At 39.9% G+C, this 18,057-nt stretch overlaps 2 protein-coding genes across 5 annotated transcripts in view; one reads left to right on the forward strand and one right to left on the reverse strand.

Annotated features, from left to right (window-relative positions):
- Positions 1–565: 565 nt before the first annotated feature.
- frrs1a (ferric-chelate reductase 1a) lies at positions 566–10,316 on the reverse strand. Of its 2 annotated transcripts, none has more exons than XM_068701989.1 (17): positions 10,189–10,316; positions 9,330–9,576; positions 8,831–8,973; positions 8,615–8,709; positions 6,915–7,062; positions 6,715–6,834; positions 6,420–6,491; positions 6,071–6,169; positions 5,729–5,879; positions 5,136–5,249; positions 4,687–4,802; positions 4,475–4,561; positions 4,202–4,299; positions 2,737–2,795; positions 2,497–2,640; positions 2,265–2,326; positions 566–1,098 (listed from the first exon to the last, which is right to left on the reverse strand). In XM_068701989.1, exons 2-17 carry the CDS (start codon positions 9,532–9,534, stop codon positions 1,006–1,008), a joined length of 1,806 nt encoding a protein of 601 aa, XP_068558090.1. In that variant the 5' UTR covers positions 9,535–9,576; positions 10,189–10,316; the 3' UTR covers positions 566–1,005. The 2 variants fall into 2 exon arrangements, with proteins under 2 accessions (XP_068558090.1, XP_068558091.1); XM_068701990.1 differs by having other exon boundaries at positions 2,265–2,323; positions 10,189–10,315.
- Positions 10,317–13,144: 2,828 nt separating this feature from the next.
- Positions 13,145–18,057, forward strand: part of agla (amylo-alpha-1, 6-glucosidase, 4-alpha-glucanotransferase a) — a 32,388-nt gene continuing 27,475 nt past the window's right edge. For 2 of the 3 annotated variants that reach the window (XM_068702049.1, XM_068702047.1), the window contains exons 1-3: positions 13,145–13,227; positions 15,897–16,022; positions 17,873–18,057. The exon at positions 17,873–18,057 is cut by the window's right edge and continues 26 nt beyond it. In XM_068702049.1, the coding sequence (XP_068558150.1) occupies positions 15,935–16,022; positions 17,873–18,057 (273 nt within the window). In that variant the 5' untranslated portion in view covers positions 13,145–13,227; positions 15,897–15,934. The remainder of the gene's footprint in view (positions 13,228–15,896; positions 16,023–17,872) is intronic. The other variant, XM_068702048.1, reaches the window with a different exon arrangement.

Raw genomic sequence — 18,057 nt, forward strand, 5'->3', positions numbered from 1 at the left:
AAAGGACTTGTCTCTGTTCTTGTCTTGTTAGACCTCAGTGCTGGGTTAGACACCATTGATCATTACATCCTGACATCCTAGAACATTTGATTTGCATTAAAGGAAATGCACTACGCTGGTTTAGGTCCTTCCTCCCGCCATGGCCCTGCTGACACCCACTGCTAATATCATTTTTATTATTACTCACATTACTATTTTCTATTACCGATACCATTAGCGCACATTACTGACTTTGCTTCTTCCCTGGAGTCTTTGTGCTTTCTCACCTCGCAGGTTTCCATGGATCCTGGTTATACCTGGAGGACAGTCTTGCCTCCTGCGTGGTTCTGTCATATGCATTGACTGTGTTGTAACTCTGTTATGTTGTTCATTCTGTACACATGACATCTATCACACTTCGTCCTGATAGAGGATCCTGCTCTGTTGCTCTCTCTAAGGTCTCTTCCTCTTTTCTCTTAAAGGGTTTTTGGGGAGTTTTTCCTGTTCCGATGTGAGGGTTTATGTGTACAGATAAATAAAATGAATGAATTGTTTTTAAAAAAAATAAAGGATGTATCCAATAGAATTAATATTTACTGTGCATTTCAAATACTAGCTTTCTTTATTTTAATGACAACTCAGATTCACAGTTACTAAGACAACCCCGATTGTTTAGTTCAAGTACATGAGAATCATTGTTGCAGGCTATTGTGCTGATGAAAGAGTTTTCTTTCATGATTTATTCAATAAGGGCCTAGACATGCTATTATTAAACATTACTAATAAAATAGAAGATGTATCTGAGATGTATAGGAATAAAGTAAACATGTAGCTACACAAATACAACCAACATACTGATGAAGAAAAAAGAAACATAGATTTGTTTGTGTGTTGAATATTAACGTTAAATTCCTCATACGTTCTGTTATCAACATGGGATTATATAGTCATTCCAAGACTTGCATAAAAAGTCACCTTTTAAAAATGATCATGGTCTTGAAATTGAGTTTCTTTGACATTAAAATGTCAAATTTCAGCAATAGCAGACAGCAGGGCCATTAGGAAACCAGAGCTTCCCAGAGCCAAGGCAGTCAAGATGAGAGACTTTATGAGGAACTCCTGCAACAAAAAGTAAGGTAGAAGTTAAACAAATAGACTCAAAACCTTTCTTAGATGTCTCTCACTTCAGTCAGTCCACAGTGTTTTCACTGTTCTTCTCCCTTTTGAACCTTTATTTAACCAGGATAGGTCCCATTGAGATCAAAAGGTCACACAGGTCTTTCAATCATGGAGTTTTAAAACATTCTGCATATAAAAATCCTGTGACCCCAAAGAACACAGGAATACATAGATAGGATGGGAGCAGACCAAGAATTGCCTTGTATATAAAAGTATAGCGATGTGTGACCTGCAGGGTGCCAGAGCACGCCATCCCACCCAACAGTAGGGTTCACAGCGGTGAGTCAAGGCTTTGCAGTTTGTGATGATACTAAAGTTACCGATATAAACTGTATCGATTATATGCAATGCCTGAGCAGAGGCATTGCTGCTTTGTCATACACCTATTCTCAAGCCCTTTGATAATGTACCGGTAGTCCTGGTAGCATTTTAATGAGTCTCTCTTTAGAGAACCTTTAATTTTACTGCAGCATGACGGTCTGCCCCATGCAGTCCTCGTTCCGGGTTTTCAAATGCCTCCCTTCCCTCCAGTGGGCCCAGCAATGCAATACAGCCTGGGTCTCCAGCAGTGTGGTGTCGGTGTTGGCTCCCGCTGGGGACAGGCTGAGCAGCGAGGCAAAGATCTGCTCCTGGCCAGAGGAGGAGCCTCTGCTGCCGGTTGAGGAGGCTCCGCTGGAGTCTGAGCTGAAGGAGTTTTTGGTGAACTTGCGTGCAGTAAATTATTTTGTGTGATTTCACGGGTAATCCAACCCAATGACCCAATTCTTGCTGATGAGCTCATTTGCATAAGTCATTTGGAGGCAGCGGTTTTGAATTGCGACTGTTTCATAACCAGTTAAAAGTTCCTTGTCATAACTTTAAAAGCAATAGGTGAAATCTTGGGAAATAGCATAAAGACTGAAAACGGGGAAACAGCTAGCATGGATTAAAGTTAACAAATTCATGACTACCAGCATCATAGAAGAATAGTCTAATTAGACCTATAACAGGAAAGGTACAGGTGAACCCAAAATCACTAAACGCTTAATGCTGACTATGTGTCAGTAAGCAATGACAGTGATCCAGTTTAAGAATACCAGGGAACACAAATGGAGGCTCATACCTACCCAGCGACTATGCTCTGATTGGTCAGAGAGGATGGCTTGTTGGTCATCTGACCCCGATGCTGCTGATCAAACAAACAACAGTTAGAGTAGCATGCAGGTATATGGGGAATCACTCAGCAGCGCCCTCAATACTCAGTCATGAAGAAGCATCATAATTCATCAGAGTAAAAGCCGAGCAGCAAATTCCTTGTATAAGCCTAACATGAAATCAACTTCAATCTAGTTTTCATACTTTTCTTGGTGTAAAGGTGCTTGTGCATCAGGAGGAGGAACCTAAATGAGGCCAGCCATGTCACGTAGCCAATCAGAACATGTGTTGCCCATGGCTGGGGGAAGAGCAGCGATGATTGACGCGTCCCCAGGAACATGGCTGCCACTGCAGTCACATAGAGGACATGATGTTACTTTGATCAGCCAGGTAGGACTGTTCTTTTTTTTTTAATGCTCAGAAATAAATTGAATGCACACCAACCTGCCATGATCTCAGTCACAGACCCAACCCCCCAGTGGCCCCAGTTAAAGATGTATCTCCTGGACAGAAATACAAATATATATGATATATTGATATACTGTAATAACAATATCATTAAAGGGCGGGTCCATTATTTATTTATTTATTTGTTGAGGTTTGTATATCATTCTGTAGCGTTCCAGTGGTGTTCCTTGTATATTCAAATTCAAATTTAGCTTGAAGTATGTACATTTTAGCGTCAAAATGCTATTTCCCTTAACCCCATCTAAAACGTTTTCCCACAGGACCTGACGTAGGTTTCTGCACGATGACTTTCCACATATATATTACATATATCCTGATCCATCTTACCTACAGTAACTTAGATGGTGGTTCGCAAGCTCCCAATTTGAAGAAGCTGTCAGGGGCACCGGCATTGAAGCTATTTTTTTAGGCATTGAATGTGCTGCTGTGGACGCCACGTTAGTTTGAATCCAAAAGTCATGCAGTAATACAATAAAACTAACTGATTGAGGCAGCGGTGGACAACTGTTCCATGAGGCAAAATTACTATTTTTGTTCATGGAATCTGGTGGCTTTCAAAAGAGAATGGATGGATATAACAGCTTCAGTTCCCTGTTGGAAAGGGCTGCCTGATGGCAAGCAGTGAGAAATATTCTAAATATAGCATACACATCAACCAGGCCTTCTTTTAGGTGACAACATTTTTTCTGCTGCTCCACAGCCGCTTTACCTCACCATCAGACCCTTTCCGACAGGAAACTGATGCTGTTATATCCCTCCCTAAATAACTGATTTTGTAAATTCCATTGATCATTTTACTTTGCAGAACACAGAAGTATACTTATGAAGTATACATACATCCCCACTTCTGAACTCACCCTTTCAGTTCTTGGAGGATTTTGTGAAATAATTGCTTAGAGTTTACAAGTATCACCGCCTTTTTTTTTTAACAAGGTCCACAGATTATTAGACCTTGATGATGAATTGATATAAATATATGTATCTGTTAACTGTTATCTGTAACTGTTTGGCACAACACAATACAAGGCAAAGGAATTTGACGAGTTAAATCTCAGTAGATCAGCAATTTGGGATATTCTTAAACCAGCCCGTCTGCCACCAACAACCAAGCTATGTTCAAAGTCACTTCTATCCTTTCTTCCCCATTCTGATGCTTGGTTTGAACTACAGTAGATTGTTCTGACCATGACTACATGCCTAAATGCATTAAGTTGAGTCCTTAATGAGCAGTTGAATAGGTGTACCTATAAAGAAGCCTGGACATTGTCTGCTAACCCCAACAGGAACTCAGTCAGGAAATAAATCAACAGTTAAATGTTGAAATTCTGTGGGCATCAGAGGGGTGTGGTCTTGAGAGGCAGACAGGATTCAGATCACCTCGGACACCTAGGAAACATTGCACCCTCTTCTGAATGTAAACGTATAGGAGGTATTGCATTACCTGTGTGAGTCAGGTGATGGTCTGATTGCAGCCATTGTTGGTTGAATCAAAGATAATGTTAGAACACAGCAGCCCAGGTATGGATGGACACCTGCATGCTGCACAATCACACACACACACAAACACACACAGACACACACGCACACACTAGAGTTGTGCATTAATTGATAACTGATAAAACACCCCTCTCTGCTGGTGTTGTATGAATATTACAGCAGTACAGTCAAAATGTAAAACAATATATTTTTTGCAGTGTGTGTGTATGTACTGTACCTTGCTCCAACCTTTTCTGTAGAAAAATGGGAGGCAAAAGGCTACAATGGTCAGGGTCACAGTCAGCATCATCAGGCCTCGATGTACCTACACACACACACACACACACACACACACACACACACAGCATAGTAGCGTTCAACATCATGGTATTTCCATTTCTTTCACTTTATTTTTTGCTTAGATTCCGCGTGTGTGTGCATAATATCTACCTGGAACCAGACTTTCTGGCCGAGCAGAGTTCGATTTGACCAATCAGGTTTGTAGAAGCTGGCGAAGACGGTACCAACACTTCCTGTTAGCATCCAGGCTAACAGCATCAGTGCTCCTAGAGGAGTGAAGCCAATTCAGCTGAACGCTCTTCCCAAACGTACCACTAAATGTTACATTAACGATTTAAACATTTAATACTGCCCTGCAACATCATCATAAACTATTGCATCTCCTCCTTCTGACTAAAATCAGCTGCTAGACTGACATCCTTATTCAATCATTTTGTGTTTTCATCATTGTTTGTGCATAAAGAATACTGATGATGATTTTACATGTTCTACATATGTCATAGGTAACTCACAGAGTCTAGTTAACACATTCTTGGGCTAACATGACTCCACCAGATACTCACAGTGACCTGAATGTAATATTGAAGTACTCAACAAACCATGCATTTTCATAATGATGGGTCCACGGGAGCCTTGTAGGACCTCAGGGGGTCCAGTGATGTGTTTCCTGTGGGTTGAGATTAATGGCTGGTGACTATGTTTCCATACTTTACCTAGAGGAGAGATCCAAGAAAATGTAATTACTGTATGTCAGCACAAAATCTGCACTACAGTGGGACATACATTTTTTCAGTGTAACTGTTTAACGGTCATTCTAGGAATCCCAAACTTTTGGAAGTCAGATAAAGCTTTGAACAAACAGCAATTAAAATGAATCCATCAAATGTGTGAAAATATGAGACAATAAGTGCTTAAACTCAGACTGCAGTAAAGCTAAAAACTGCAAGTTAGTAAAAAATGAGAATGTATTTGTGTCATGCATTCAATAAATCACTTCAGTCTTGAAAGGCCAATTAACCGTTAACCAGAGTGTAAGAAATCATTGATAATGACATCCTGTTGATGCTGATCAAACTTACATCCGTTTGACGTTATAAACCTTGATAAGAACTTTGATTGGCCTCCAAGACACAGGATGACTGCAGGGTCAATGAGTTCTGTTTCCTGCATGGGTGTGTGCAGACTATTTTACCATACTGAGCATGTCCGCTGGTGAGAAACAAAAAGTAGTCATGGTCCAGATCATAGCGGGCTGGTTCCTGGTTGACCAGTTTGACTGGTCTGCTGAATTTGCACTGAATCGCTCCATCTGCCAGCCGCCAGAACACAGAGGACAGACCAAACTGCAAACACACACACAGAAAGAAGGACAACAACAAGTTTGGCCTAAGGTGCAAAACAATTTCAGGGAGGAAGATTTGGGGAATTACTTTTATTTGCTTTCTTTGTGAGAAGATGGATGTCAATCGCCTGTCTGTGCCTCAGGTATGGATGGTGTGGTTAGCCTAGCTTAGCAAGCAGAACCATTTGTCACCTGTGACTGGTCCTCAGGGTGGGTTCTTCCACTAACGAAGGCAGCGCTCACTGATACTCTATCCCCATCTTTAACACACATATACACGTCATCGTTGCCCTGCAAACACACACATACACACACACAAGCATAAACACAAATACATACAGTATACACTTACATAGTCAGGTTAATAGGTGCAACATTTTGGTAAATGTGTGATAACAGAAAGTTGTTCTTCTCAGAAATCACGCTGCACACTAAGGAGTGATTCTTGATCAAAGCTCCAGATATTCTCCTGATTAGACTGAAGATCAAACTGGTCTGTATTTGCTGCAGAATGTTGCAATACACTGAGGGACTAGCTTACCATCCATGTGTCCCAGGACAGTGCAAAGGCAATGTATCCCTCCGCCGGGCCACTCAGCTCAAATATCACAGACTGCAGAGAAAAGAGACAAAGATTCAATGGGCGGCACTAATATCATTTATTACTATGTTATTTGTATAATTTCAGATAGCCCAGTCTAGCTCTGAACAATGTCAGGCATTAAACAAGACAGTAAGAGAAACAGCTTGTAAAGCAGCAGTTTTAAATTGTGTTGTCTACTCAAGCCTTTTTAATGAATGCAGATTGCAGTAAATGAAAATGTTCAAAGTCAAACCGTTTTGTCCGGTCCCTCGGTAGTCATGGACAGGAAGAAGCAGTGGGGATCTTCTTTTGGATCACAGCCTGGAGGATCCAGCAGGCAGGATTTTGATTGGCCACATCCATCAGAAGTAAACTAAAAGTGTAAGATAGGGAGATGGCGTTATTAGTCTTAATTTGTTTCACTCGGTTCACATTAAAGTGTATAACACTCACAGGCCCAGGCAGGATGGCGGGTGTGGTAGTAGGTTGTACTGGAGGAGGTGTGTCTGACTGAGGCGGGTGGGGAGTAACACCATGCTGATAGATGACTGGCCCAGGCAGCTTCACCCAATATACATTGTAGTGGGCAACTACACTCACACTGGAAAAATACACATACACAGGTATTGTGACATATTCTGTCATAGAGTCAATACAGACCTTTAAAATAAAGTCACATAGTCATAAAACTAAATTCTTTAAATTAGCATATATGAACACAGTCTCACTCAAAAAACGTCAAATACCGAAACTTGGACCTCAGCTTAAAATTTCCACCTATAAATAATATTTATCATATTTGAATACGCATATTGATGCTCTCCAGAGGACAAAGCCTGTACTATTTAGACGTCTGCGACAAAGGGTTCATTCAAATCAAACACAGGTGTTACTGATAAGATGGACAACAACCAAAACATTGTGAGAATTATTCCCATGGTTTAGCTGAGCATGTTGCACAAATTCACATCAGTATGTCCTCTTTATGAATTCTATGCTACTAATGTAACCACTGGAAGTAATGCATAGCAAACAAGCTAACTAGTGGTCATTCTTTAATAACTTGTTTGTCTTTTGTAGTGTAACAGTACATCAGTATATGTATTATTTTCCTATCAAGGTACAAATTGTTATGCTACTGTATTTGTTATACAATTTTTACTGTGACTTGTTGCCAAGTGCAACACATATAGACACCCAACTCAAATACCGACGTGTGGTCAGTAGCCCTATGATTCAAATGATGCTCTTCTAGAGTCAGTTTTGGATGTCAGTCTTTGCTTGTTACATGCATAATGTCTTTTCAAAATAAACTTACAATGTAGGTTTTGTACTTTATTTTTTTTTACATTTTTAGGTTTACTTACGCAACAAAACTACTTGTTCTGGCTTAAGAAAAGAACGTAGTTTGGGTTGAAAAAAAAGGATGTTTCTTCAGTAAAGTAATTATGTCTGTTACATAAATGTCATTAGCAAAGTATGAAAGTTGCTTAGCAAAACTATGGTAAAATAAGTCAACATGAAATTAGTTTCACACGAGACATGAACAACGGTGTAGTAGGGGAAAGTCCTGTGTTTGTTTCACCCATCCAATCCCAATTGGACTTTCTTGCTCTTTATATTACGTCTGCTGCTCTTACCGTCTAATACTGATGCAGATGGGTTTACATTGGAGTTAGCTGAAAGCCAAGTTTGTCTCATACAGCCGCTAAAAGGTTGCTTTATGCATCTGTTTCAAGACACCAAAGGCCACTGACCAATCGTTGTTATTTGACAAGTTGACAGTACAAACGATTGTGCCTGGTTTAAATCAACCGTTCAGTTTCTATCCAGACAGAAAAAGTAAGCACAGAAATGGATGCAAGCCACCTGTCCATCATTCCTCCAGCCAACGCAATGCAGAGTCAAGGGGTTGCTTAGCCAATTGAATTGTCTGAGCTCAGTTACATCAAGTTACATTAGCTAATGTTGCTAATAACACTTAATGCTGTGTAACTGAGATGGCTGAGTTCGTTTTCTGACTTTCTGACTCTACTTGAGCTAATGGAACACTATTTTGTAATGTATCATTATTTGTGTCCACATGTAGTCACTGTTCAGAAAAAGTTTCATCAGCTGGCTTTGAATGAGCATTTAGAAAGAAATAAACTCACAAAAACTGAACCTGTCTGGGAGCATCTGTAGGAGCATTCCATATGACACAAACCTCTGTCTGTTTGGCGTCACTCGTATGGCTCACTGCTGAACCCTGGACACACACACACACGCACACAAAGCTTTTTTAATTTCATTTTTCATATGTATTATGTAATAATAATAATAATAATAATGAAAAAACAGTCTATATATGCATGTTTGCGTGTGCACACCTGGTGCTTATTACAGGTGAGCAGCTGTGTCTTGTTCCGATTGGTCAGGGTGAAGGTGCCAACTGTGGATACTGAGCCCTGATTGGCTGCATCCTTGGCCTGAAGCAGAAAGCCCTCAAAATACGATGTTCCGGAGAGGATGACTGGAAAAGAGTGTTTCAAAAATGTAAGAGTTGAAAGAAAATAATATTAACATTATCAATCATGTTTATTCATTTGGTTCTATACTAATAAGTTACTAAGATTGTACTAAGACCTGTATTTTGACCAGGTTAAAGGGAGTCTCAAATCTAATTTGTTGAAATTGCAAATGACTGCTCACTGGCTTCTCCGTTTTGGAGTACTGCATATTATGGGAGTGACTTTATGAGTTTTTTGGATTTTTCACATTAGAGCCTTTATCACAGCACTGGGTTCCATCGATATACCTGAACTGGCAGTGTTGGGTTTAACCATTTCCACAAACCTTGATGACTGACTTGTCACATTCCTTGGTTACCTTTGATCCGTTCTCTGGGACTGAACGTGGTGGTGTTGGTGTATAGGCGGTAGGGGCTGTGACCGGTTTGACCGGGGACACCATGGCGGGGTTCCATGCTGCCACAGACTTTGGTGACCTTGCCGTTGGCATAGCAGCCTGCTGGCGCCCAATAACACACCAAGACAGAGATAAAGAGAAGGCCACACAAGCCCACAGGAGACATCTATGAGTTAAAGTATCAGCTGCTACACGGTGGCCACGATTTCTGAAATGGAAAAGAAATCACACAATCCAGCAAAGAATAAATTCAGCATGACCACAAGCCATATTTCTGGACTTATAAACTGCCTGACCAGTTGTCTCCATACAGCCATTGTCACACTTTCAAACAAATCTACCATAGGATAAAGAATTTAGCTAAGGCTCTCCAACATTTTAGTATTGCAGTTCTGCTATTGCTGCTCAGTCTCTTTGCAGTAGCTTTGTTTCTCTTTGTAGTCATGTTGAGTCTTTGTTGCTTTGTGTATCTTTGTGGTAATTTTGAGTCTCTTTGCAGTTGATGTGTGTCTCTGTGAAGTTATTTTGTGTCTCTTTGAGATTGTTTTGTTTTTCAAGTCTCAGTGACTCTATGCATTTTTCAGGACACATCTTTAAGCAGAAAGAACAGCAGACATTTAAACACTAAGTAGAAAGATTTCCATTCTATTCCAATCACTGCAAACTTCTCTTGATGATGGCCTTTGTGACTAAAGGTTATTGCTCAGCAAGCCTCAGGTAGTGGAGGGCCACCACTTGCAGAAATGATAAAATATCACATAAAGAATCTACTTCTAAGGAAAACTCTTTAACCAAAGTGAGTAATAAGGCTGTTACTCACCACTCGTCCTGCTGCAGTAGAAGGAAAGTAGTCCAAGCTTGGCAGTATGTATATGTGAGTACAATATCATTTCCTCTGTCCCAGTGCTGTCTGTGTGTGTGTGTGTGTGCCTATTATTGCAGCAGTTTTACAACCTGATGGCTGAACTATTGGAACATCCTGATATGACTTTTCACTCCAGGGCAGGTTTCATTACCAAGGTGTACTTTCCATTTACAGCTAAGGCTGTTCATCTATATGAGAAGAAGTTATGTGAAAATGTATAAATATACAGTATATAAATGGTCTGCTAGCATCAATTTAATTTAATTTAATTTAATTTAATTTAATTTAATTTAATTTAAACCAAGAGAAGGGAATTTAACACTGCATTAGGATCCTTTCATACCTGTTAAACTGGATAACATTCCAAATGACTCCCCATTTATTCCACTGAAATGCCTTGCCTACCATGCATACATGCAGACAAAGTTCCTCAGGCTTCTGTGTTTTTGGGCCCACAGAGCAAGAGCATTGGAGTCCTTCTCTGGCTGAGCCGGCTGACTCCTCCATGACTGATATGTTCGTCCCCAGCGTGTTACATGACCTGTATTTCGGACTGTGGCCACTATTCCAAAGTTGCTGCACAGCTCTGATCTCAGAGAGTTGGGTTCCTTTGGTCCCCAATGGTTCCAACAGTTTTTCTGTCACAGCAGTCAAGTTGTTTTGTAATAGCAGCAAAACCACATGTGTAAATTATTACATCAAGTATGGCTCCATTCCAACAGTAATTGCAATGCAATACAGCAGTTAATGCTGCTATTATCAACACCTGTTGACAAGTCAAAATGTCCATGGATTGCGTTTATTGAGCAAGTCGACACCTAGCTGGTCTGTGACAGGCAGCAACCTTCAAGGCTAAAATGTGGAAGTGCCTTAAACTTGCATTCTTTCAAATGACAAATGAGTCTTTCAGAATCCTCTGGTTGCATGAATAAGTCTGAATGTGTAAGATCTATTAGAAAATGACTCTACTCTACTTCTCAGTTGATTTATGACCTCAGTAAACATTGTAGACATGAGTTTATGGTCTCAATCTCTAGTTTCAAGTCTTCTTCTATACAGCATGATGCTAATTTCGTAAATCATGGTCCATTTAGAATAAAGTAAACATAAATTTAAATAAAGACCTCTGATATATATATATCATTAAGACAGAACAGAGTGACATAGTTGTACCACATTAAGAGTAGTTGATAATAAGAAGAACTGTGTGATGAAAGCAAAACAAACACACTCAGCAGTCAGTGTATAAAATACAAGCACATCTTTTCTGTCCATGTGCTGATAATGATCTGTTACACAAGAATTCAGAACACTGCAGAATGCTGCCTTCTTGTTTCTTTTCTCTCTTACCAATTAAAGAAAAGCTGTTTTTGAAAGAGAACATTCTACTGTGTCAAGTACTCAGTCAGAAGACGGACACATCAACAGTCATTATATGAGCCACGCTGACTCCATATGAATCACCATTGCTCCAGTGGGTTTTCACCTCTGATGCACCAAATAGGAACAAACATATTAAAATGTTATTATAAATAAATAGTATGCACTGTTGTTGTCCCAATCCCTAAACCATAAAATATAACTCTGTATAATATTGACTACATATTATTTTGGTAGGTATTCATGTAATATCATGTTTTGCACAGGAAATGATACAGGGCGCCAACAGATGACTTCAAATTTGAGTCGATAAAATCGATAATGTCAGTTCTATATTTAAAATTGAGCAGTAGCAAGCATGAACAAGTTATTTGAGGGATTTCAATATTGTATTCTTTCGTTTTGTGCAATGTCCCTGGAGCATTACAAGTTTTAACAGCTTTGATTAGCTGCATTTTCATTGTGCTTCCATTGTGGGAAAGTAGTGTCCAACATTTCATTCTGCAAGCTAGTGGTTTGAGTTTCCTTCATGTTCTTATTTTCCCAGTGGGAATGCATACTGAAGAAATATAATTATTGTGCAAGTAGGAAAGGCTATACATATTTTGTTCAACCAGAAAAATGTGCTTCAGCTTCTCATAGTTTGGGATTTTAATCTACATTTGGATTTATCCATTGTTGATGTGTGTGGACAAGATGTCCCTCTAGTGGTATGAGAGGGACAGTCATTTCATGATGTACATTGAGGAGTCTGCATGTGCAAGAGATTTGTTCATGACACATTATGCTTTGTAAATTCATTGTGTCGCAGTATTTCTAATGACCAGGCCTGGTGAGTCATCTTGAAGAACAATTTGATAGAAAATAAATTCTAATGAAAATAGTAATTCTTCCATGATTTCAGATTACATTTTAATTTACTTTATCTATGTCAATGTATGACATAATCTTAGTATTATGTTACTAGCCAGTGGTCTTGTGGTACAGACCTGGGGTGCTGCTCTTGTCTGCCCAACAGCTGCACTGCAGTGCCATTTTATGTAACTCGCTTGTCTGTTGATGTGCCTACGTGCAGTGTGTATGTGTCTGGTAAAGCTTAGAAATTGCGCAACAGAAATTCTGCAATAGAATGAGCATTTTGGCTGCAATATCCTATTTCAATCAGTTAGTTATTGCTGCAGAGCAGACTATGTTGTCTAAGTAAGCGCTTGACATTTTTTCTTCTGTCAACACAGAAGCTAAGTGACTGGGCTTAAGGGTCTGTTGTAGTGCTTCAGCAACCACCTCTGAAGTTCACATGAGCAAGGCACTAAATTCCCAAATAGGTTAGGTACAAGACTGACTGAAGCTACTGGGCAGCTTCCTGTAGTCATGTATGAAATTCATACTTACACTAAATGAGCAGTGAACACATTTATTTGTTAAATAAATACAGGTTTGAAAATGTATTAAAAACATTCAATAATTCCGTTTTACTGGGGTTATTACGGTAAAGGCCCCCGGTCTGCAGACCACGCCCCCTTGGTTCACCCACTGTGCATACAAGACAAACAGAGCTGACACACTTGAAGCTGTCCTCCTGTTGCTGTGACCTGACGAAGACGCAACTGACAGGTGAGTGGGAATGGATATTCAGCTGTTTGGATTATCGTGTCATATTGTCATGCTATTACGCTTGTTCGAGTTGTATCCCCAGCTGTAGGCTAGCAGGTCGAATCATGCATCACTAACGTTAGCTAACGGGTGTTAGCTAGCGTTAGCTGTCATAAGTTTAGCTTACTGTTATAACTTTAATTATAATATTAACCTTGCTTTAACGCTTTGCACGTTGCGCTTCGTAATTCAACATTACACCCTAATATGGGAAAACACACCCTTAGTTGTTTATAGACGACGAATGCTCATAACCATTTAGCATTTTGTCCATTAATCAACATTTTTAGCGTTTCCTTGCGGCGAAGGTACATCATTTTTCTTTATGAAACATTAAATACCCATTCTCAAGTTTACATTACTTTCCCCAATGACATTTCAATTTAACGGCACCGCCCACTACAGTACATTCTGCTGCGGCAGAAGACATGAAGTACCAAATGAACTGCAAGTAACGTGTGTGGCGTAATTAAAATAAGGTGCCTTTGGTAACGTGTACTTACGCCGAATTGTTAAATTGTTACTAACAATCAAATTAGTGTTTTGTATTCTATTGTATGTTTAATAACGGCGTGCTAGTAAGCGAGTAAACATTAAATGGCCACTATTTTGAATGGAATTCGGAGTCCCACCACAAACGGGATATCCGCTGCAGGTTTCTGTATCACCGTGGCGAATACTTATCTACCGTCATGTTGACATTGTCTACATCTGTTGTCACTCTGTATTGGTATGGACCCGGTGTTCCAGGCAAACTGAACAGTGGTCGGAAGAGTTTTATAAATAGGTAGTGTGACATTAACGGTAGGATTCCTGACCTTGTTCTTATCGGACCGAAGCACTGCGCAGACTCAGAGGGAGGGTTCAGTGACTCTGGATGCATCGACCTGCTCCGATGTACAGACCAGAATCCAAACAGTATGTTCTGTTCCTGTGTGCAGTCTCGGCTGTTGTATATCTACCCATGTGCATTAGCTTAAGTACTATCCTGGGCCTCTATGTGTCGACGAGGAAGTTCCAGGAAGTCAACGCACATGTATATTTTCCTAAATGTGCCTTTCCCATGTGATGTTGCTTGAATAAAATCTTCTAAAACAGCAGCCTATGACTGTGGTGTCTGATTCTAATTGTAGGGCCTGTGGTATGAAGACATACCAGTCTATTTGAGTAGTCACTAGTTTCTAGTACTGTAACGTTCATCCTTGAAAATCTGATTGCACACTGTAAGGAATCAGTCAGTTGTAATATGTGGATATGATCCCAGAGTCCAAGAAGCCAAATAGTCAGGGATGAACGATCTATTCAGATCCTTTGCTGAAATATAAATTATAATAGTAATAGCAAACAATAGGAACAATTCATAACACGTATCTATATTATCAAAAGTAAGTGCTCATTGTGCATAATGGCCCTCATCAGGATGTCATATTGTTGTTTATAGTATACCATTTATTATCACTAATGCATCAATGTGTATGTGCAGCAAAGCAACATTTGAATTTCGTAGTTGTTTAATGAAGAGACACTTTTAAGGGCTTCGTATGTCCTACTGGATAAAGTAAAGGCCGATGGTTCGGTCTGGCCCATCAATCGCTTTGGCACAGATTGGACGTTTAATAAACTGTCTTTATTGGTGGAATTGGGCTGTGAATGCGGAAGTGGCCAATGGCTGCGCAGCTGCCACCAGCAATTGAAATACTTCATTAACATACGAGACCCATTCACAAGTGCCTCAAAATTGTACTTAATAAATACAGCTAAATACAAATACTGTTACAACAGTTTGCACAACGCATGTCTCAATCAAGTCATTGTCGGAAGATCCTTATTTAACATTTGATCTCTCTTGTCTTCATGCCAGTTTTTTTGACTGGTGTATTCGTCGTTTGGTCACAGATGTTTTGGCTCCTTTGGAGCTCAAGTGGTTTAAAAACCTTGCATATTGATGAAATTTGTAATTGCCAGACCTCTGATAGCAGAAAAAGTAGATAGTGTAATATGACACACTTCTGCTGTTTAGTAACTCTGCTTGTTACTTCAGAGTTTCTTTCCTCTGAGTTTACAGTTATTGCGTGGTCTAACCCATTGGTCTCTTTACAGTCTGTGGTTGTTTTACTGATGGGTTCAACTCAATCTGCCACAATCAATACAGCCACAATCTGACTATAAAAATAGCAGCAGACATTTAGGTATTGAAATGGATGGTAGGTTAATTGATTGGGAAATGTACCCAAAATGATCAAATCATTTTTTATTTTTTTTGAACCCTGGATTCCTGAACTCTTTTTCCCCCAAAACATTCATCATGAAACATTCAATCCATTAGAAAACATGAATCAGAGGTCTACTGTATGTACTGCGCCTTTAATGTTATTGAATGGTTCTTACAATCAAGAGTGGGTTGGATTTCCTGCCTCGTTTCAGTCTGCAGGCTTTTAGTGCTTCACACCTGTCACTATGACATTGTAGTGTGCTACTTTTTCTTCCATTGGAGTACAATGGTGACGTGGTACAGTTTAAGGACTATTTCATACAGCTCAGAAACAAAAGAAACTTGGTTTTATAATTTGGTGTTTTGTGTTAAGTAAATGATTATAACTATTTATTAACCTTTTTTTTCTTCTTTTCAGGAGGCCAGGGATCATATCAGTTTGAAGATTTTACCAGTATGTTGCCTCAACACCTGAAGCAAATCCGAGTCCTGATGCTTAACGACAAGGAGAATTTAGAGAGGACCCTGTTCAGACTTGAACAAGGTAATGCTTTTTTAAACAACTGCACTTTAGTGTTCCTCTGTACTTAATGTCTGAATGTATTAGAGAGGCTGCTCAGGCCGTGTAAATTAGATCTATGTTTATTGGATTCTGCTTTATATACATTAACACACATTGGTGATGCACAAAACCAACTGACTTATTTTAAGGTGAATTTAGGGTATGCAGTGTTGGTGTCATGAAGTCCTTTTGCCCCCAACTAGTCCACTTGGAATCAGTGATGGTTTGTGTTCAGGAAGTCATTTTTTTTTGTGGATTGAAAAAATTCTGCATTGGGGGGGATTTAAATGAATATTCAAAGGTCAAACATAAAGCTTAATCCCAGTGAAACAGCAGTGAGAGCGTTTTTTAACCTCTTTGATATAACATGTTTCCAAGTGGGTGGGATCAAATTATGAGAAGGACTGATGAGTTTGTTCAGGGATTTGATTTGATCATTTAAAGAGGGCGTGGCTTAATGAGCACAAGTCTCTGGAGAGTAAGAGAGGTATGAAGCCTCCATCCATACATCCTGAGGCAGAGGCCCAGGGAGAAATGAATACACTACAATAAAATCACACTCTTTTGGAAATGAACAAAAAGTTAAAAAAAAATAAACACAGTTGTTGCCAATTCATATCTTTTGATGTTTTATATATCTGACCTGAGGGCAGGATGAGCCATCGAAATATTTAAAGTTTTTAGGGGAATGAAGAGAAGAGTAAGAGAGATATATTGCCTCAGGTTTAATCACAAGGTTGGAGGTTCGATCACAGGCTCCTCCTGTCCGTGTGTTGAAGTGCCCTTGAGCAAGACACTAAATCCCAAGTACGGCCAGGGTCTGGCATGGCAGCTCCGTCACCATTGCTGTGTCAATGTGTGTGTGAATGAGTAAATAAGTGAAGGTAGAAAGGTGCTGTATAAATGCAGTCCATTTACCTTTTGTTCTACTTGATATTTACGAAGGATAATCCAGGGACTCGGGATAGAAACACTTTTTTGTTAGACTTTGTCATCAAAGTAGGATTTAACGTGGCACATTCACCTAGTAACGTGTGTGTGTGTGTGTGTGTGTGTGTGTGTGTGTGTGAGTGTGAGTGTGAGTGAGAGAGAGAGAGAGAGAGAGAGAGAGAGCGAGCAGTTAATTTGGACATAGAACTTTACCATTTGACATTTGCAGCACTCTGAACCTGATATGGATGTTGTGGGCTGGCTGTTAAACTGGACTAAATATAGACATCCTTTTATGGTCCACTCTGAAGAACCAGGAAGTTTGATATTTTTTTGGCAATTTCTTTGGCTATGAGTGACATATTTGTGTAGTATTCTGTTTGTTCATTTGAGAGCTGCAGAGCAGTCTCTTATGTCACAGTACTGATGTTGAGACTATAGAAGGAAGCAAATAACCAGGCTCAAGTGATGCACAGTTAATTGGATATTAATTGCGTACATGATTTTGGCGTGCTCCAGTCATAGAAAACTCTGCTGCATATCAAATCGAGCGCATCCTAAACTAACAGCCAGCCACCAGGGGACGATCGCCATGTTTTGCCTTTTGGGGAGCTTTCATGCCGCTGTGTGAGCACCCTGCACCAGCACCCTGCACCAGCACCCTGCACCAGCTGCCTGTAATAAACTATCCTGAAAGAGTGAAAAAACACTTCACGCTCGCTCCACCACAACGCCACCACAAAAACCCCCAAAATACAGTGATATATCCATTTTGGATCATTTGGCACACCCCTAATAAACATTGGTGGCGTGGCCATAATTATTTAAACATAGCAGTTTATCTTTCATGATTGCCATGTGTTGAAATAAAGCAATTCATGAAAACATTTCTGCCTCCACAGGTTTTGAGCTCCAGTTTCGCTTGGGTCCGAACCTTCAGGGGAGGAGGGTTGTGGTTCACACCAACTATCCGCTTGAAGGACAACCATTTAAACGAAACAACTTCCGTGTTTTGGCGTGGAGCTACCCAACAGGAAGGGAGGATGACTCTGATAAGTTCTGCTCTCTGGACCTCAAGATTGCTGGG

This window comes from Cebidichthys violaceus, unplaced genomic scaffold, assembly GCF_023349555.1.
Source record: "Cebidichthys violaceus isolate CVI_PGR_0920_01 unplaced genomic scaffold, fCebVio1.0.p SCAF_8, whole genome shotgun sequence".
NCBI classification, from domain to species: domain Eukaryota; kingdom Metazoa; phylum Chordata; class Actinopteri; order Perciformes; family Stichaeidae; genus Cebidichthys; species Cebidichthys violaceus.

Bases quoted from the DNA above. Each gene is read 5' to 3' on its own strand.
- frrs1a (XM_068701989.1), bottom strand. From the start codon at position 9,534: ATGTCTCCTGTGGGCTTGTGTGGCCTTCTCTTTATCTCTGTCTTGGTG. The intron at 6,492-6,714 runs GTTTGACTTTGA...TTTTCTCTGCAG, and splicing joins CCGAGGGACCGGACAAAACG to TCTGTGATATTTGAGCTGAG. The intron at 5,250-5,728 runs GTAAAATAGTCT...TCTCTCCTCTAG, and splicing joins CAGCGGACATGCTCAGTATG to GTAAAGTATGGAAACATAGT.